This window comes from Lepidochelys olivacea (assembly GCF_965140295.1).
Source record: "Lepidochelys olivacea isolate rLepOli2 genome assembly, chromosome: 1".
Taxonomy (NCBI): domain Eukaryota; kingdom Metazoa; phylum Chordata; order Testudines; family Cheloniidae; genus Lepidochelys; species Lepidochelys olivacea.
In genome coordinates this window covers 214,449,391-214,470,906 of record NC_140411.1, presented here as the reverse complement: position 1 = coordinate 214,470,906, position 21,516 = coordinate 214,449,391, and the positions used below count along the sequence as shown (strand labels likewise).

The window sequence follows — 21,516 nt, the reverse complement described above, 5'->3', positions numbered from 1 at the left end:
TCACTACCCGTTGAGCCCGACAATCTAGCCAGCTTTCTACCCACCTTGTAGTGCATTCATCCAGCCCATACTTCCTTAACTTGCTGACAAGAATACTGTGGGAGACCGTGTCAAAAGCTTTGCTAAAGTCAAGAAACAATACATCCACTGCTTTCCCTTCATCCACAGAACCAGTAATCTCATCATAAAAGGCGATTAGATTAGTCAGGCATGACCTTCCCTTGGTGAATCCATGCTGGCTGTTCCTGATCACTTTCCTCTCATGCAAGTGCTTCAGGATTGATTCTTTGAGGACCTGCTCCATGATTTTTCCAGGGACTGAAGTGAGGCTGACTGGCTTGTAGTTCCCAGGATCCTCCTTCTTCCCTTTTTTAAAGATTGGCACTACATTAGCCTTTTTCCAGTCATCCGGGACTTCCCCGGTTCGCCACGAGTTTTCAAAGATAATGGCCAATGGCTCTGCAATCACAGCCGCCAATTCCTTCAGCGCATAGTTGTGGGGAAGTGGCCCAGGGAATTAGAGAAGCTGTGTGGCACAGTTAAATGACACAGCAGATGGCTGCTATCAGCAGGGTCCCTGGGCTGGGACCCAGAGTAGTGAGTGAGACCAGGTTCTGAACCCATCCTCCATTAGCCACAGGGAGGAAGTGGCCTGGACACTGAGGCATCCCAGAGTGGGAACTGAACTATAGTGGCGCAGCTGGAGGGCTGTAGCCAGAAAGCCCAAGTGGACAAAGACATTGTCATGAAGGTGGTAGCCTTGGGGCCACTGCTCTATCCTGGAGCAGGGACAAACTCAAAGAGAGAGTGCAGGCACACGCACTCAGCCAAGGGGGCACTCACGAGAGGTGAGTGTGCCCCATTACACTGGTACCAGAAGTGGGGATTCGGTGACCAACCCCTGAAACAAGGGGCCAATGGAAAAGTTGGTAAGGCTGCTGGCCCAGCAGCAGCACAGCTCTACTGAAACCGAGAGGGTCTTAGCTGAAGCACAACATGCGGTGCAGCAGGCTGCTCAATAAAAGCAGGCTGTACCACTGGAGAGGCTTCAGCTCCAGCAGCACTGGCAGCAGCAGGAGCAGCAATTCCCAGAGGCATTGTCGCAGCGACTAACTAGCTCAGCCTCCTCAAAATCAGTTGAACTCTGGGCTGGGTATACTGCTGGCCAAGCTGAGCCCACATGATGATCCGGAGGCCTATTTAGTCACCTTTGAGCGGGTAGCCACAACCACAGCTTGGGATAAAGAGACCTACGCCACTCACCTGGCTCTGTTCCTGTCTGGGAAGCTCAGGTGGCTTACCAGGCCCTGGATGATCACAGAATCATAAAAGATCAGGGTTGGAAGGGACCTCAGGAGGTCATCTAGTCTAACCCCCTGCTCAAAGCAGGACCAACACCAACTAAATCATTCCAGCCAGGGCTTTGTCAAGCTGGGCCTTAAAAACCTCTAAGGAAGAAGATTCCACCACCTCCCTAGGTAACCCATTCCAGTGCTTCACCACCCTCATAGTGACATAGTTTTTCCTAATATCCAACCTAGATCTCCCCCACTGCAACTTGAGACCGTTGCTTCTTGTTCTGCCATTTGCCATCACTGAGAACAGCCAAGCTCCATCCTCTTTGGAACTCCCCTTCAGGTAGTTGAAGGCTGCTATCAAATCCCCCCCTCCCCCCTCGCTCTTCTCTCCTGTAGACTAAATAAGCCCAGTTCTCTCAGCCTCTCCTCATAAATCATGTGTCCCAGCCCCTAATCATTTTCATTGCCCTCCACTGGACTCTCTCCAATTTTTCCACATCCTTTCTGTAGTGGGGGGGCCCAAAACTGGATGCAATACTCCAGATGTGGCCTCACCAGTGCCTAATAGAGGGGAATAATCATGTCCCTTGATCTCCTGGCAATGCTCCTACTAATGCAGCCCAATATGCTGTTAGCCTTCTTGGCAACAAGGGCACACGGCTGACTCATATCCAGCATCTTGTCCACTGTAATCCCCAGGTCCTTTTCTGCAGAACTGCCGCTTTGCCAGTCGGTCCCCAGCCTGTAGCAGGGCACGGGATTCTTCCTTCCTAAGTGCAGGACTCTGCATTTGTCTCATTGAACCTCATCAGATTTCTTTTGGCCCAATCCTCCAATTTCTCTAGGTCACTCTGGACTCTATCCCTACCCTCCAGCATATCTACCTCTCCCCACAGCTTAGTGTCATCCACGAACTTGCTGAGGGTGCAATCCAACCCATCATCCAGATCATTAATGAAGATGTTGAACAAAACCGGTCCCAAGACCGACCCCTGGGGCACTCCTCTTGATACCAGCTGCCAACCAGACATCGAGCCGTTGATCAGTACAAGTTGAGCCCGACAATCTAGCCAGCTTTCTATCCACCTTATAGTCCATTCATCCAATCCATACTTCTTTAACTTGCTGGCAAGAATACTGTGGGAGATCATATCAAAAGCTTTGCTAAAGTCAAGATATATCGTGTCCACCGCTTTCCCCATATCCCCATTCATATGACGAATGAGTGAGAGATTATCGGACAGTGAAGGCTGCCATATTCGACTGCCTGGGAGTATCCCCAGAAACCTACCAGTGCAGGTTCTGCTCAGAGTTTTTTGCCTCAGGGGCTCACCCCCGGGCTGTAGCCCAATGCCTTAAAGACTGGGCCACCCGATGGCTACGCCCTGAGGTCCACACAACTGTGGCCATCATAGACGTGATAGTCTTAGAGCAGTACCTAGACATATTGCCAATGTCAATTCCAACATGGGCTTGACAGCATAGCTCTGACTCGCTTGCCACTGTGGTACAGATTACAAAAGGAGTATTCGTTAGCTGCCAGGCCTTTCAAATATACCCCGCTGAGATCTGACAACTGGCAGGCCCGGAGTCCAGGGAACTCTGCCTGGTTGCCAAAGGGGGCACCCAAGAGACCTAAACCAACCAGGAGGGAAGTGCCTCTGGATCCAGCCCCAGAGCACCGGTCACAATGGGTGCCTGCCCCACTCCCATCCCAGAGCTGCACCCCAGAAGCCCCAAAGAGAAGGGGTCAGCCAGACCCTATTAATGGCCTGCTGGTATGCTTTTGCTGTGGGAGGCCAGGACACTTCAGCCAATCTTGTCCTGTCATGGAATGTGATTTCTTAGACTGTGGGGTCACTGAAACATGTAGCAGCTCTGTGCCCAGGCTGCACCAGTGGCATAAGGCCTATGTGGGCCAAGTTAACATGTGGGGATGCACTATGCTCTGGATGGTGGACTCAGGGTGCTCCCAAACCCTGGTTCAAGAGTCCCTGTTTGACTTTAGCACCCTCCAATATGGCTGCTCCCTGAAGGTGACATGTCATGACATGGGGATGTCCACTCCTATCCCATGGTTTGGATACAATTGATTTTGGGCGATCATGAAGCAAAAATCAGGTTGGCATAACAAAATGCCTTCCTTGAAAGGTTATAATTCTGAGAGACTGACAACAGTTCCCCCCTTTGCTCCTCCCCCGATCCGGACCTCCTGCTCCGTCTGAACCAATACCCCAAAAACTGGATGAGATATTTCCAGTACTGAAATCTGACCTTTTGGAGAGGTCTACACAAACCCAGAGGATTAGGAAATCCTGAAGACAACACCCAGAAGAAGGGAGTGCCTAGTTACAGGCCCATCTGGCTGGGGAGATGGGACCAGGGGAACTGTCTCACCAGATGGATGACGCCCAGTGCAAAGGGGGAGAAGCGCCTTCTGATCAGGAGATCCTCTCCCCACATAGACTTAGCCCATTTAACGCAGACCTATGACTTTATACGTGGGCAAAAGGAAGATGACACTTTGAGAGAATCATACACCTGGATAGCGATGGTTGACAGGACGGTTATCCAGGAGGCCCAAGCTGCCCAATTTCCCCATTTTGAACTAAAGAATGATATGCTCTATCAAGTTGACCTTGACCTGAAAACAAGGGAAGCCTACTAGTAACTCCTAGTGACCTCAGGAGGGAGGTCTTGTGGCTGGCTCATTCAATACTGTCAGTTGTCCATCTTGTTTGGGGAAAAAACATTAGCCCACTTATTGGCTCAGTTCTTCTGGCCAGAGATCTATAAGGATGCCACTAATTTCTGTGTGTCCTGTCGAGACTGTCAGCAGGTTCCACCAAAGGGTTCAAGGCAGGTGTGACAGGTTCAGTCACATAAACCCCCTTGGGACTGTTACCTGATGTGCTGAGACTACCTCTGAGCCCGTTTTCTCTGCCAATTAGGGCCTCCAGAGCCCTGCTTTGTCAAGCCAGACATATCAGTCTGCTCCAGCACAGACCCAGGGTCTGAACCACATGCCCCAAAGCTGCAGACTTAACCGAAAACAGCTTAAGAAGTGCTCCTGTCTCCAGCACCCAGACACCCAGCTCCCAATGGGATCCAAACCCCAATTGAATCTGTTTTACTCTGTATAAAGCTTATACAGGGTAAACTCATAAATTGTCCACCCTCTATAACACAGAGAGAGAGAGATGCACAGCTGTTTGCTCCCCCAGGTATTACTTACTTACTCTGGGTTAATTAATAAGCAAAAGTGATTTTATTAGATATAAAAAGTAGGATTTAAGTGGTTCCAAGTAATAATGGAGAGAACAAAGTAACAGGTTTCAGAGTAGCAGCCGTGTTAGTCTGTATTCGCAAAAAGAAAAGGGGTACTTGTGGCACCTTAGAGACTAACCAATTTATTTGAGCATAAGCTTTCGTGAGCTACAGCTCACTTCTTCGGATGCAAACAGTTGAAAATATAGTGGGGAGATTTTATAGACACAGAAAACATGAAACAATGGGTGTTACCATACACACTGTAACGAGAGTGACCAGGAAAGGTGAGCTATTACCAGCAGGAGAGCCGGGGGGGCGGGGACCTTTTGTAGTGATAATCAAGGTGGGCCATTTCCAGCAGTTGACAAGAACAGTAGGACGGGAAATAAACAAGGGGAAATAGTTTTAACTTTGTGTAATGACACATCCACTCCCAGTCTTTTTTCAAGCCTAAGTTAATTGTATCCAGTTTGCAAATTAATTCCAATTCAGCAGTCTCTCGTTGGAGTCTGTTTTTGAAGTTTTTTTGTTGAAGAATTGCCACTTTTAGGTCTGTAATCGAGTGACCAAACAGATTGAAGTGTTCTCCGACTGGTTTTTGAATGTTACAATTCTTGACGTCTGATTTGTGTCCATTTATTCTTTTACGTAGAGACTGTCCGGTTTGGCCAATGTACATGGCAGAGGGGCATTGCTGGCACATGATGGCATATATCACATTGGTGGATGTGCAGGTGAACAAGCCTCTGACAGTGTGGCTGATGTGATTAGGCCCTATGATGGTGTCCCCTGAATAGATATGTGGGCACAGTTGGCAACGGGCTTTGTTGCAAGGATAGGTTCCTGAGTTAGTGTTTTTGTTGTGTGGTGTGTGGTTGCTGGTGAGTATTTGCTTCAGGTTGTGGGGCTGTCTGTAAGCAAGGACTGGCCTGTCTCCCAAGATCTGAGAGAGTGATGGGTCATCCTTCAGGATAGGTTGTAGATCCTTGATAATGTGTTGGAGAGGTTTTAGTTGGGGGCTGAAGGTGACGGCTAGAGGCATTCTGTTATTTTCTTTGTTAGGCCTGTCCTGTAGTAGGTGACTTTTGGGAACTCTTCTGGCTCTGTCAATCTGTTTCTTTGCTTCAGCAGGTGGGTATTGTAGTTTTAAGAACGCTTGATAGAGATCTTGTAGGTGTTTGTCTCTGTCTGAGGGGTTGGAGCAAATGCAATTGTATCGTAGAGCTTGGTGTAGACAATGGATCTTGTGGTGTGATCTGGATGAAAGCTGGAGGCATGTAGGTAAGTATAGTGGTCAGTAGGTTTCCAGTATAGGGTGGTGTCAACAATTCCATCTAAGGGAGGGGGACTCGTTGGCGTGCCCCAGGGTGAACCAATGATACCCTCTACAGGAAGGAGACTCATTGATTTTATAAAAGGGGAAACATGAGACGATTCAAAAGACAATGGCAAAAAATGGATGGAATGAGGATATGAGTATGATAGATAGTGTGTCAATAGTCTGGTCAGAGAAAAAAAAATTAAAGAAGAGGACTGTAATAATGTATTGTAAATATAAATGGAAATTACAAAAGTTAGAAATACTCCAAAAGGCTCTTACCATCAGAGCTAAATCAAAAGGCAAATTGCAACTGTAAGATGAGCAAGCTTGAAGCAGAAAACAAAGCTCTAAAAGCAAAACTAAAAGTAAACAACTCCTCTGCGTGGCATATTGTTGCTAGCAAACAATAAAAGGGTAATTTCACCGACTTTGGTTTAGGCAGCAATATTAATAAAAAACAAAATGAAACTAATTGGAAACACCTTAAAAAACAAATTCAAAATTGGAACCTGGCACACACAGGCGAAGATCGAGATAATTGGCCCCCTCTTCCTCCTCCTCCTGCCCTTTAACCCAGAATTAAGTGCCAGTGCTCCCTTGGCCCCTCTCCAAGTGACCACTTGGTGGTCAGGGACAGGTGAAAACAGAGTGGCCCATAATACTCACAAGTACACTCCTCTCAGCACAAAGGAAATAAGGGGATTACTGGAAGATCTCCCTGATATAAAGCCCAAAGACCCAAATTTGATATTCTGAAAAAGAATAAGCCAAATGGTTATCACCTATACGTTATATCCCAGGGATTTTTATATCTTAACAAAAGCTAAATGCCCCAACCTATCATGGGCCAAGATCCCTACAGAAGGGCACCGAAACAGCGTTTGGGCCTCTGTAAAATTTGAATCTGAAAATGATATGACCTGTGCCTCCACTGAGTTTAAGGAAGCCATCCAAGAAGCCTTGGGGAATGGAGCCGGTAACTGGGGATAAGGCAAGGACCAGCCTGCTTCTCAGTATTGTGAGAGAAAATGGGAGATGTATTCCAGCAATGCAGGTATTGCGGACTCAAAGAAAACTGATCAGGCATTTCTAAAAATGTTAAAGGAAGGTTTTAACTCCCACCTGTAAACAGCCCTTAATTTGGGAGTGAACCCAGGCTCTAATCCATCTATATGTGGGCCTCCAAATGCAAAGCCAAATAAGCTAAAAAAAAATAAATAAAGAGCAAGGCTACTCGCGTTTCTGTGGTAACAGCAAACAGTAATGTAGCCTGCTATAATTGTGGGTGTCTCGGGCATACCCAAAAAAACTGCAGGCGCAAGGCCCAAAAGCCTAGTCAGGGACCACATCATGGCCAGTTGAATCCCCCTGCAGCATCTCACTGCCCTTGCCAATCTGGTCCTCGTCCCGTCCCCACCCCCTCACACACCTCACAGTGTTTTGTATGTGGGGAAATCATGCCCAAGCTAGATACCCATGCCGAGTAGCCCTGGGCAACCGGCCCCAACTTGTATATCAACCAGCTGCCAACCCTTACTCACACCTAAGCAAAAAGGAAATGGCCAGGCTTTTAAATTCCATGACCCACTAAAATCCAGCGCACCCCCTGCACGCTTGCTCGTCCGTACTGCTAATGCAGATATAGATCCCTTGAGGCCAGACTTACAAGCATGAATAAGGGGCTGGCCATGCACAATTCTTGTGGACACAAAAGCATCTGCTTCCACTACTGACCCCGCTCTCCCAACTACTAACAGTATACAGGGCTGGCTCCAGGCACAGCAAAACAAGCAGGTGCTTGGGGCGGCACATTTCTAGGGGCGGCATTCCGGCACCGGCCATACCGCCCCTAGAAATGTGCCCCCACAGCCCCACCCTTTACATTTGCCGCCTCAGGCACCTGCTTGGTTCGCTGGTGCCTGGAGCCAGCCTTGATGGAAAGAGCAACCTACCCAAGCCCAAATTGTAATTCGGTATGTTACAAATGCGTGAATGACTAGATCAGGTGGCCAGGTTTGCTAGAGAGAATCTGGAGTGGGCCCAACAAACCTAGGCTCACCATTATAATAAAGGAGCCCAGGAGAAAGTCTACCAACCCAGTGACTGTGTCTTACTATTGTTACCAGCTCCGAGAGTAAGCTCTTAGCCAAATGGCAAGGGCCCTATGAGGTCATAAAACAAATAGAGGATGTGGACTGTGAAATCTGTTGCCCACATAAGAGGAGGGAAAAACAAATTTTCCATGTAACCTTGTTAAAAGCATGGAAAGCACAGGAGGGCCTATTTATAGACCTCCAGGACCTGCCGGATGATTTGAGACCAGTGGTGCAATCCCCAGCAGGTGCTGCAGATGTACCCATAGCAGAATGCCTCCCTCCACGTCTGCAATGGCAGGACAAGAATCTTCTGGGATAATTTGATGATCTCTTCTCCTCTCAGCCAGGTTGGAATCATCTACTGCCCATCAAATCCATGCAAATCTGACTGCCAAGCCTGAACACAATACCTACCAAGTTCCTGAAAAGCTCTGTGAGGCTCTAGAACAAGAGGTTCAGGCAATGCTGGAGTTGGGGGTCATTGAGGAATCCCAAAGCCCTTGGTGCAGCCCAATGGTCCTGGTGCCCAAATCTGATGGCACCACCCAATTTCAGGGCCCTAAATGCAGCCCTACAGTTCAATGCTTATCCCATGCCCCCAGTTGATCAGCTTGGACAGGCAAGGTACATAACATTGGAATTAACCAAGGGGTATTGGCAAATACCCCTTACAAAAGATTCCGGGGGAGGGGAAAGGGAGGGGATCTACACTTGCCATACCCCTAGGGCTGTTCCATTTTATAGCTATGCCCTTTAGATTACATGGGATGCCAGCCACCTTCCAACACCTGATGGATCAGGTACTGCATCACCATGGGCAATTTGCAGCTTCCTATTTAGATGATGTAGTGATCTTCAGTGAAGATTGGTGGTCATATCTAATGCAGGTAGCATCCATTCTGCAGTCACTGAGAGAGGCTGGGCTCACAGCAAAGCCAAAGAAATGTAACTTTGGTATGCAGGAAATCAAAATACCTTGGGTATCTGGTAGGGAATGGGAAGATACAGCCCGTACAAGATAAAACCAAAGCTCTAGAACAAACTCCAATTCAAAAAACAAAACAAAAAACAGGTTTGGGCCTTTTTAGGCCTGGCCAGTTATTACCGTGGGTTTATCCCCCATTTTGCAACAGTAGCAGAACCACTGACAGACCTGACCAAGATGTTGGCACCGAATATGGTACTATGCATATAGGAATTCCAGGTGGTGTTTCAAAGTATAAAAGACATTTTGGGGCAGCAGCCAGTGGTCTGATGCATCAACTTTTACTTACCATTTATCCTGCACACAGACGCATCCAATGTAGGTTTGGGGGCTGTACTGTCCCAGAACTTCCAAGGGACAGAACATCCAATCCTCTATCTGAGCAAAAAACTTCAGCTGTGGGCAACTAGGTACTCCACCATAGAACAAGAGTGCTTGGCTGTCTGCTGGGCAGTGGTGGCACTGTGCTACTAATTACTGAGAGCCCCGTTCGAATTCCTCACAGACCATGCTGCAGGGCCAGAGGGAATTCAGTTCCTTGCAGAAGCTGTAGGAATGTGGATGGTGTGTGGCTGACTGGCAGAGCTGCAAAACCTCAGACAGGGCAGCGCTGCCAGAAGCTGGGGAGAGCGAGAAGGAACCCTGAGCTGGTTGATGGGACTCCATTAGGATAAGGCACGGGGGTGTGGGAAATGGACAAGGGAATTAGAGAAGCTAATTAAAGGGACACAGCAGATGGAGTAGTGGCGAGCTCAAGTTCTGCCCCCATGCCCCATTAGCCACTGGGGGGGGAAGTGGTCTGGACACTGATGCACCCCAGAGCAGGAAATGAACTATAGTGGCCCCGCTGGAGAGCTGCAGCCAGAAAGCCCAAGAGGATGAAGACATTGTCACCAGGGTGGGTGCCCTGGGACACTGCTCTATCCCAGGTACATGCACTTGGCCAAGGGGGTGCTCATGAGAGGTGAGTGTGCCCCGTTACACTCACATACTGTGCTTGCTCTGTCTCAGTGAGGCCCACATTAAAGAGTGTTGTGTGATCTGCATATTGTTCAAGAAACAGATTCAAGAGGCTTTGCCCGAAACAGCACCTGCTCAAACAGGCTATGAGGTTGTTTCAGCACCAAGGCCCTTGTTGGGTCGGAGGTCACCCTCGGGCTCCAAGAGTACTGTTGCTTCACGTTCAGAGTAGCACCTCTCTGAAGAAACAGAGGGGCCGCTCCCTGTCAACTGTGCCAAGGACAAGGTCACATAAGACTAGTCAAGACAGCTCATGTTCTCAGGGGAACACTTCTGCCTCCCCTAGGAAAAGCATGGACTGGCACGCAGTTGGTGCTAGTGTGCAGGATGGCATGGGTACCTCTAGCCCTTCCCCAGTACCAAGTAGGGAGGTTAGAAACCCCATATTGTTGACTCCAGTTCTGGCCCCTGGGCATCCATTGAATCCATACCAACAAGGGAGATGCCGGCACTGACTGTTTCCACCTTGGCAGCATACAAGGCAGCTACAGGCCTATTCTACCTTTTGGCCCTGACCTCTCCTTTGGTCCAATACTTCTAGAGCCCCATCAACTGCTTGCCGCTGAACCCCCAGGTCTGGAGGCACTGCACCCCAATGTTCCCCTTCCACATGTTGGGATTGGTACAGGGGACCTCAGTACTGGGAATCTCCTTGGCTCTGCTGCAGGTGGCACCACAAATGTTACCTTGGCAGCTTTTACCACCCTCGACATCAGTACCATCAGACACTCTGGTACTGCTGTTGACTTTGGGATTGACACCGCTTCCAGCACCTGCATGCTTGGTACCAATGGTACTGCTTACATTTCCATGCTGTTTCCTGCCTCGTTCTGGGCAACAGATGTCAGAACGGTTACTCACTCCGTCTGGTTTTGCTCCTCCAATATCCCTAGGATCCTGAGGCTCCTTGGTGTCTGGGTCAGGGTCATCATCCTCCCCGTCTGTCAGCTGAGATCATGGAGCTCCCACCCTTTGTCACACTTGAAGACAAGATTGCTGGTGAGGTCTGTGTTGGTGACCATCAATCTGCTACAGGGCCAGGCACCAGAGGTCCTTCTCCCTGCAGAGCCTCCAGAGCCATTCTGCCCAGGTCTGTCAGCTCTGTAACAGAATCCAGCTTTGACCCAATTAAAGACCTTGTCTTGTTCTCTGGACGACTCTGTGCTGCCTGACTCGTCCTTCCTTTCAGTACCAGAGGATTAAGGCATAACAAGACCTTTTGCAACATGTAACTGCTTCCCTCAGTATCCAAGTGGACTTATTGCAAGAGAACACCCACAAATTAGTGGATATACTGCAGCCATCTGCTCCTGGGAGAATTGCCCTCCCTATCAATGAGGCGGTCCTTGAACTGGCTAAGGCCCTCTGGAGCATTCTGGTTTGGGTACTGCTTGCAGCTAAATGCATGAAAAAGCACACATTCATTCCGGTGTAGGGGTTTGAGGGGTTTCACTCCCATCTCGCCCCAAATTCCCTAGCTGTAACTGCAGTGAATGACAGAGCCCAGCAGGGCAATTTTAAGTCCACCTCCAAGGAAAGGGACTGTAAACAAATGGCCCTCATGGGCAGGAAAAGTTACACCGCATCTTCCTTACAGATGCGAATTGCTAACCAGAAAGCCTTGCTGTCCAAATACAATTTTGTTAACTGGGCAGCTATGTCAAAGTTTGCAGACCAGCTGCCCTGAGGCCTCGCAAGAGGAATTTGGGGCATTTGTCACTGAAGGCTGCTTCGTGGCTAAGATGTCCTTGCAGTCCACGCTAGATGTTGCAGATACCTCGGCCATCGTGATGGCCTGAGATCACCATGAGGAGGGCTTCCTAGCTGCAGAATTCAGGCATTGGTCCAGCTGTCCAGCAAACTATTGAGGATTAGCCATTTGACAGCCAAACGCTGTTCTCCAACAAAACTGATAAGATGCTGCACTCCCTCAAGGACTCCAGGGCTACCCTGTGATTCTTGGGGGTGTACATACCAGCAGTGCAGACATACCGCTATGGCGTTGGGCAGCAGCAGTAATATCATCCACAGTGCACCTTTGGCCAGCTTTTCCCTCCTCAGGCGCAATGGGACTACTCCAGAAAGGGACAGATCCCACAGGAGGAAGCAGTCGGACTCAGGGTTGGCCAGTCCACATGACCGACCCTGGCACCCCCCAAGTGTCCATTTTGACTCCTTGGTCCAGAGCACTGTTCTTGTCATTGCTCCTCCCTCCCCTTTTAGGACTGGCTAGCCCACTTTTACAATGCTTGGGGCTCAGTCACTACCGACAGCTGGGTCCTAAGTATCTTCAGATCGGGTTATGCCATCCAATTCCTCTCCACATCTCCTCTTCACCCTCTCTTCATATCCCTCTTCAGGGACCTGTCTCATGAGATACTGCTCCTTGATCAGGACCACTCACTGCTGCTAGTACTTTCTGGTACCCACACACAAAGGAGGTTTAAGACCCATCCTTGACCTTCTTGGCATCAAATATATCAGGTACATGAGGTTCCGAATGGTCACTTTATCAACTATGCCACTGTAGGAATTCTAATGTAAACTAACCCCTAGAGAGGATCGATGAAGGAATAAGGAGAAAAAAAAAACTGTATTCCTCACAGCACAGAAGATACAAGACCAGACCCACACCTGAATGGAGCTTTGTGTAAACTGACTTCTCAGAGAAGGTTTCAAAGTAACAGCCGTGTAGGTCTGTATTCGCAAAAAGAAATAAGCTTATGCTCAGATAAATTGGTTAGTCTAAGGTGCCACAAGTACTCCTTTTCTTTTCTCAGAGGAGAGTTATTTGTGTTATAATTTGAAATACACCTGAGGGTCACCCTGTCCCAAAACCACCGACCAAGATTTATTAAGAGTCCAACACTGTGGCGGCATAATTTACTCAGCAGGTGAGAGCTGGGGGCAGGGTAGTGTTACAGCATGATAAAAGGTTATTTAATGGTAGACAAGACACTACAACTGGTTGTCAAAAAAATTACATAACATATTTAACCTGGAACAAACAAAACTGGATTCCACCTAACTACAATAACACTAAATAGATGAATATAGATAATATAAAAAACTGTGTGTGTGTGTGTGTGTTCAAATCATTCTATCATTTACTACTAAGTGTACTTAACTAAATGTAACGCACTTAAATAAAAAAATATATCTATATCTCTGTATGCACAAGCTATTATTTTCTAGGTTATTATTATTATTTTCTTCAAGGTTCCCCTTTACCCAAATATCTCACTTGGTGCTGGATAATGACCAAGTCAGATTTTGAGCATTAGGTGCCTCTTGTGAGTTCCTGACAGGATGAACTTGACTCATGATATTCACTGGTCATTAGACCTGACTCACTGGAACCGATGCTCAGGAACAAACAGGGACGGATGCTCAGGAACACATCGTCAAACATGAACTGACTTGACCAGCCAGCTTTAAACTGACAGAGACCCTCTCCTGCCTGCCTGCCTGTCCTGCCCAGCCTCTGCCTCTCCACTCACTCTGGGTTCCTCTCAGTCCCAGTTTCCCTCTATCCCTCTGGCTGCCCTGTCCCCTCACCCTGTTTCTCTCCATTTAGTCCCAGACTCTGTTTCTCTCTGTCTCTTTCTCAGGCTTTCCCTGCCCCTGTCCCTCAACCGTCCTTCTCCTCCAATTGCCACTCTCCCCGCCAACCCCACAAGGGGAGAGGCCACCTACTCCCACTTTCTCAGAGGGAGGGGCTATCGCCGCTCCATGAAACAAAGACAGCGCATTCACCCTGAACACACCCTAAATGATATATCCCAATACAGGGTCAAGCCCCTTTACCTTGCTTACATTTGCATCGTGCAGGTGAGTCAGCCAGGGCATGTTGGACAACAGTATAATTTACAGCAGGTTACAAAATACTCTGAGTTCTACCAGCTGGAATTATTTATGAACTGCTTAAAACAGCCTTGTGTCTGGTTCTCCTTTGGTTTGCACTTTGGGTAGTTATTTCTGCCTGTGCAATCTGCATGTACAGTGGGTTTCAAACACGATGTATTCAGAATGGCAATACTTCATATGCACTTTGCCTGGTAAAAGGTTCAAGAAGTGGACAGCCAGGCCTTTGTGTGATTCTGGGACAAAGCAGAACGTGTTTTTGATCATTTAACAATCTGTTGACCACATCCCCAGTACTAGCATCTTCTGACGGTTCCAGTCATTTCCACAAACTAAACAGCTGTGGTTGCACATTGAGGTGCTATTCCAGTGATGATTGGCTGTCTGTAGCTTATTGTTATGGCTGGGTTAAACCCCATTGAAACTGGTAGATGTAACAGTTGCCCTTCCATTCTGGCTAAATGACCGAGAATTTAAATGCCCCTTTGTTCATCAATAGCTGAAACAATAGAGGCGACTGCCCCAAACATAGGCCCATATGGCAAGGCTGAGCAGAAGCTGTATGATATGGCCCAAAGGATTTCCCAGGGGCTGATATAGCAAATGCAGGGTTGGGGTATTGACTGGTGGCACTATGTGTGTTACTGTGTTTTTGAGATAAGCAGAACTGCAGGAGAAAACACCAGAGTGTAGAAGCAGCAGCAAATACAAGGACACAGCCATAATAAACACTGGGAACATGGCCCTGAGAAAAGCCTAGAGACAGAGCTTTTGGGCTAAGTGCTGACTGGAAAGGGGGCTTGGAGCTGTGAGCAAAGAAATTGTCTCTTGTTTTATTCCTGCCATGTTCTGGAGGAAAGCACTTCGTACATTCCTTGGAAATAAACAGGAATGCATCAAAGAAATATCAGATTCTACCAATAATTTCTCCTAACTGGGACAACCTGCAAAACCTCAAAATTCTGCCCCAAGCCTCAAAATTCATGGAGGGTAGGTCTACAGATAGCTATTAGCCAGGATGGGCAGGGAATGAGCAACAGGGAATGGATCACCGTTCTGTTCATTCCCTCTGGGGAATGGATTACCTGTTCTGGCCACTGTCAGAAGACAGGATACTGGGCTAGATGGACCTTTGGTCTGACCCAATATGGCCGTTCTTATGCTTTTAACTGCTCAGGTCAAAAGAGGTAACAATATTATTCTGTGAGGGTTTCAGATTCCAAGAGCAGTTACACCCAACTAGGGAGAGATAATCTGGCAAATGTATGGGTGTGAACGTGGTACACAAGATAGTTGCAAGGTTTGATAATTTCAAGCTTATGAGAAACCAACAGCCACTAGTGACACAAATAAACAGTAAAGAGCTAGTCCCTTATTACAAGACTGCTCATGCAAGTGGTGAGATTTAAACCATTAGGAGACTATGAACCATGGAAGTCCCTAGTGAGGTTTTTGTTGTTGTTGTTTTTTTTTTTTAAACACAGCGTACACCCAGAGAAGTAGAAGAAAATATAAATACTCTTTCTGGAAGGTTGCAATGGAACACAATTTTATTTCTTAGACTCCAGAACCCTAACACACAGGAACAACTCCCCCCCCGCAAAAAAAAGAAGGATGGTCCCTAAAGCAGAGATGCACAATTCCACCCACCTTGCTCAAGGCTAGCTCTCTGCAGGTTGCCTAAGAGGACACAGGTCAGAGGGTTTCTCTCAGAGGTCCCTAGCCTGCAAGCAGGACCAGGAACCCTCTTACAATTTAAGGTGGTTGTTTGTAATTTTAACAGTTCTCTGTACACCACATAAGGAATAACACATTCTAAAGGAGCCTGACTGATCACACAGGTTGCCTAGAGGCTCAGGTTGATATACAAGGACACATGGGTGCCATTTTGAATGCCCTGCCAGCCTCAGCCCAGAAATAGAACTTATTTGAAAGGCACTATTGCTGATACACAACTGCAAATTACATCCAAGTTTATTAGACTTGCTTGGCTCAACTATATCTCAGAGATCCCCATTCAGCCTGTGACTTTTGTGCAATGACAGGAGCTCTCCAACAGTGAACTCTGGTTACCTATGATATTCCTGTTGTGGTACTGGAAACAGGAGAGACAACCAGGGCCTCACAAAATGCCAGGAATGAGCCTGAATGTTGGTTTGGTAGCACATGGAGAGTCATGAAAGTCTTGCAGAATGACCAGGAAGATACAACTCAAAGATCCTTCCCTACTTATTGTGTCACTTGATAGGCTGTGGAAAGGAACAACTTTAGAACAAAAGCTGATTGGAAAATCAAAATTTCCCTCAGAAAACCAATATTTTTTACTGAAATTTTTTTTTTTTGCCAGAAATATTTTTTGAACAGATTTAAAGAAAAAAAAATTCCAGGCAACATTTTGAAACAAGATGAAAATTTGTCCCTGTGTTTTGATTCTTTAAACTAAAATGCTGAAATAGAACATTACATCAAGATAAAATGAAATCATTTTAATAGTCCTTATGTGAAAATTGAAATTTTTCAACCAAATAGAAATTTTCCTGTAAAAAAAATTGTTTATAACAAAACCATCTTTTTGGAGAAAAAAAACTTTCCACACGAACAATTCAACCATCTCTAATTAGATCTGTGTGAGAAAAAGGGACACACCTGGGCCCAATAGCCATGGGTGTTCTTCTAGATTTGCAGCACCATTGTCAACATTAAAAGGCATCTCCTCTCATTTTGGTATTATGGACCACAGTTTGCCATCTCTGAATTAGAACCTTTTCAGGGTATAGTATGATTTCAAGTATATTATTTCCACCTCCCCCACCCATGAGGGAATAAAATGCTGGAAATAGCAGCTCACATTGCTAACAAAATTCTGTAGCAAAAAGACCCATATCAGCTCATTTGTAGGGCAGGCCCCATGTCAGTTATCAGAATAACCTTGAGCAGCTGCTCATGGGTCAACAGATCAGAATGTTGCCAGCCTTAGAGATAGAACTTCATCTTAAGTGTTCCCTGCTTAAAGGATGCAAGACTGAGACACAATAAATAATTTTATCAGCCCACTAAGTGTCTACACAGCTCCAGAACTCAGCACCTTCTGCTGCACTGAACTGTCAGCTCACTTCTTAGAAAAAATCACCTGCATGCCAGAGGGCTTCTCAGGACACTAATAACTACAGATCAGACAAAAGCCAGAGAATGCAACCTTTCTTTTAATTTGACCCATTCACCCAACTGAAAATCTAAGAGGATCCCAGAAACTCCAAGCCATCACATTGCGACTTTGATCCTAGTCTTTCTTGCCCAGTGAAAGTTGAGTGCGCCTCGGACCCCTTCTAATAGAAATCATCCTCACTTCCTTTGAGGTGAGAATCATAGAAAGAAGGGATGGAAGAGACTTGTTTAGTCCATCCTCCTGCATTGAGGCAAGACCAAGTAAACGTAGAATATTCCTGACAGGCGTTTGACTAACCTTCTCTTAAAAACCTCCAATTTTATCTGTAAAAAGGAAAGGAGAGCTTGTGGCACTTAAGAGACTAACAAATTTATTAGAGCATAAGCTTTCGTGACCTACAGCTCACTTCATCGGATGCTGGACCACATTTTCCTAGTCTGCTTATGAGAATGTCACATGGGACTATATCAAAAACATTACTAAAGTCAAAATATAGCATGTCTATTGCTTCCCTCATCCATTAGCCAATAACCCTGTCAACGAAGGTATTAGGTTGCTTTTGCGTAATTTATTCTTAACAAATCCATGTTGGCTATTCCTTATAGACCTATTACCCTATAGCTGTTTACAAACTGATTGTCCACTACTGCCCCTCACCATCATCCCCCCACAAGCGCTGGCTTCCTCCGGGCTCTGGGGGTGCTCAACCCCCTGCTCCATCCCATGCCCCACCTCCAACCACCCCCTTTCCCCAAGCCCCCACACCATCTCTTCCCACTCCTGCTCCACCCCAGACCCCGCCTCCACCTGCCCCCTTCCTCCAAGCCCCAACCCCTGCCCTGCCTCTTCCCACCCAGATCTGCCCCCTCCTCTGAGCATGCCTTGTCCCTGCTCCTCCAACGCCTCCTGCATGCTGAAAAACAGCTGACTGTGGCGGGTGGGAGGTGCCAGGGGGGAGGGGGGAGCTTGGTTGCTGGTGGGTGCTCAGCATCCACTAAATTTTCCGTGGATGGTCCAGCCCTGGAGCACCCATGGAGTCAGTGCCGAAACATCCCCCTAAATTTAACATAATCCAGCCATTACTTAATAAACCATTGCTTGATTCAGCCAATCTCTGCAGCTACTAACGGGTATCTAATCTCCCATTCCTGTGCAGGCTAATGGTGAGGTTCACCGAGGGTACGCTGTGTTTTACAACCCACTGCCATAAGCCTGAGAGCACAGGTCTACAGACACAGGCTCACTCCCCTGCACTACAAACAGCAGTGCAGAAGCTGCCACTCACACGGCTGTCTGGGCTCTGAACCCTAATCCCTTCCCTTCCTAATCCCTTCCCTTCCATGGGTTTCATAGGTTAAGCATCTACACAGTGCTGTAACATGAGCCCCACAAACCCAAAAAGTCTGTAGACCTGGACTCCGAGACTGGTTGCTGCAGGTTTTAAAACACAGTGTAGATGTACCCAAAGGTCCCTCCAACTCTACCTGTAGGGCCAACAGCCGGTCCTCTCCCTATCAGGCTTCACATGAGGACATGCAGCAGAGATGGCACTAGTGGCCCTGATGGATGATTTACTCCTGGCCATGGGCAAGAGCCATACATGGGCAAGGGTCATATATCCATGACACTACTGCTGGACCTCCACATAGCATTTGCTGGTATCTCTGACTCAAAGCCACTGGAAGTCAACAGTGGATTATTCAAGTGAATGCTCCTCCAATAACTTCTTAGAGTAAGGGAATTAAAGTACTCTTCTAGTTACGAATTTTAGCAAAAAAAGTCAGTAATGTATATAGTACTACTGCTTTAACAACAAAATCCCCTTTAGCCCATTGTAAATTATTATCCCAAGGCAAAAACCAAAAGCCCTTGTTAAATTGGAATACAGATTGGAAAAGTATGGGTAATTTAAAGCACACAAATCGTTGAGAATATTTTAGATTTTGGAAAAAAACAAACAAACCCACAAATAAGAAAAACATGGAACCTCTAAATTAAGGTTTAAAATTCACAGTTAAGTTAACCAAACAATATTTACTCTCCTTCTCTTGACCATTTTGGGGATTAAAGGAAATGGTCTTACAGCTGAATGATTTCAGCTCTTCCATGCTTGAATTTTAAGTCCTTTAGCACATGTTCTTTTCAGCATACTAAATTTCATGGGATTCTTTAATCAGAGCCTTTGTTGGGGGTACTCCATACACTAAGGGGGAACATTCCCCATAACATTAATCTATATTTCCTCTAGTATATCCTATGAGGGATTGTGTTTAGAGAGAGATAGCCAGATTCTGACACTCTTCCTCATGCCGAGCACCACCTAACTCTACAAGTGGTCCCACTGGACTCAGCAGGACTATTCATGCAGCAAGGGCCTACACAGCACGAGAAGTTTCTCAAGAGTGAGAATCTGGCCCATATATAAATGGGCATTTGTAGATTTGAAAAGCACCCCATTACTGAGGGAGGGTGGCAGAGAACTCCCGTGCCATTTTAAACTGTTATTTAATTTCAAGCTCATACAACATGCTCATGGTCTGTTGGATTATGAACTTTTAACTAGACACAAGTGTGATGATGATATTCCTGTTCCACAGAGCCACATTAAAGGCAAGAAAAGCAATACTGTAACCAACTCCTATTAATACTCTCACCAGACTGTTCATAAATGGAATCCGCAGCCACCCTCTCTCTCTGAAAGGTACAAGTTACGCCCATGGTAGCTAATGGAAATCATTCTGACCATGTGGAGAGAATAGGGTCCCATATTTTCACATTAAGCCTGTCAGTGTGGTTACCCAGGAATCCCAGTGGAATTCTCTACTGCTTCTCTCTGGTGAAGTTCAGTTTTATTGTGAGATCAAACTCCAGCTAATTCTGTTTGAATTTCTTGGGAAGTTCAGGTACAAACTCCAGACAGAGAGGACGATGGTGGACAACTGCCCAGGGCGTTGTGGTCAGGGGGGCACCATGGCCAAGAGGCAAGGAGCAGGGCAGTCCTAGGGTGTGAGGTCGTGGAAGGGAGCTTGGGGCAATGAGCAGGGGAGGCAGTGGGCCCACAGGGTGATAGGGGGAGCCCAGAGAGGCAATGGGGGCCAGAGGAGAGTCCCGATAGGGAGTGGGGGTCAGGGGTGATGGGGGGAGCCCAGGGAGGCAGCAGGGCCCATGGGGGGTGAGGGGGAGTTCAGGGAGGCATCAGGGCCCAGGGCAATGGGGGGCAAGGAGGCCAAAATACAAGTTTGCCCAGGGCACCAATTTCCCTAACCACAGCCCTGACCTCACATTAACTGCTCCTGAATATGTCTTGCTCTGCAATCCCCAGCTTCTACCCTCCCAGACACAGAGATGTTGCAGAGCTATCTGTGATCTGCACTTACCAGGTGTGATACCACGGTTTGTCTCTAGCAAAATATTTGAGGTTTTAAAATCTGATTCCCATCTTCAACTTCACCGATTTATACTTCAGTGTCTCACACTGCACCAATTCAAAGAAACAGGCTGCTACTGGACCGTTCAATGTCCTGACACATGGATCGCTCAAACCCTGCTGAAGTTGGCCCAGAACATTTGACACACACAGCATAGCAGTGTTATTTAAATTGTATGGACTGTATGTCTGGAATTATTTACAGGCCCCATACTCAGGCACAGAGCTGGACAGGGGGATGAGACTGGATTTCACAATATAGAAGCCCACTTTGCTTGTCTTGTAGCAAGTTTCTTTATCAGGAATTTCTAAGCACTGAAGTCAGTCTTTCCTTGAAACCAAATCTGGGCTCACAGTGCTACAAGAGTGGGACAATTCATAAATACGCACAGTCGGTGACTGGGTAAAATCTATGATTACTGTAAATATATAAACCTCCTCTCTCAAAATCACCTTTGGGAGCTAATTTGAGACACAAATTTACTTTAACTCAATTGCCTGCTTGCCTTTTGTCCACTGACTTCTGGAATAAAACACATTTCTAGTGGATTCTCAGTTCCAGACTGCCCGGCTCAGTAAGAGAAATAAAGCAGGCACTTACCCATGGTGACCTGAAGAGAGAGGAGAAACAGCCAAAGCAGCTGAGCAGAGATATGTCCCTTCATTGCCATCCTGACCCCTGTGCCCTCCTGACACTGCACTGGCTTCTCTGTGTCTAACAAGTGACAACAAAGCAGTTGCAGGGAAATATATAGATTCAGACACTAGCATCAGCTGCCAGAAGGAACCAATAGAAACAACATTCACCTTTTTAGACATTATCAGAGAGTTTATCTAAAACTTTATGCAGCCAAAACATCCAATACAATTCTAAAACTCCAGCTGTGACCATATATGAGTGACGAGTCCGCTTCTGATGTCATGTTCGCTTCAGTCTCAGATCATCATGCAACCACCCTCCTTGGTACAGGGCAGAACAGCGTGAAAAATGATTCTGCCTTATTAGGCAAATAAATGTGGAGCCTTGAATGCTGATCATTGTATAATTTGAGAAAAATAAACCTCTAAA

General features: G+C 46.8%; 1 protein-coding gene across 1 annotated transcript in view; it reads right to left on the bottom strand.

Moving 5' to 3' along the window:
- Positions 1-21,118, bottom strand: part of LOC311514758 (scavenger receptor cysteine-rich type 1 protein M130-like) — a gene marked incomplete at its 5' end in the record, with an annotated part of 82,476 nt that extends 61,358 nt beyond the window's left edge. The window contains one exon of the mRNA XM_084617451.1: positions 21,049-21,118. Within this exon, the coding sequence (XP_084473577.1) occupies positions 21,049-21,118 (70 nt within the window). The remainder of the gene's footprint in view (positions 1-21,048) is intronic.
- Positions 21,119-21,516: the final 398 nt, after the last annotated feature.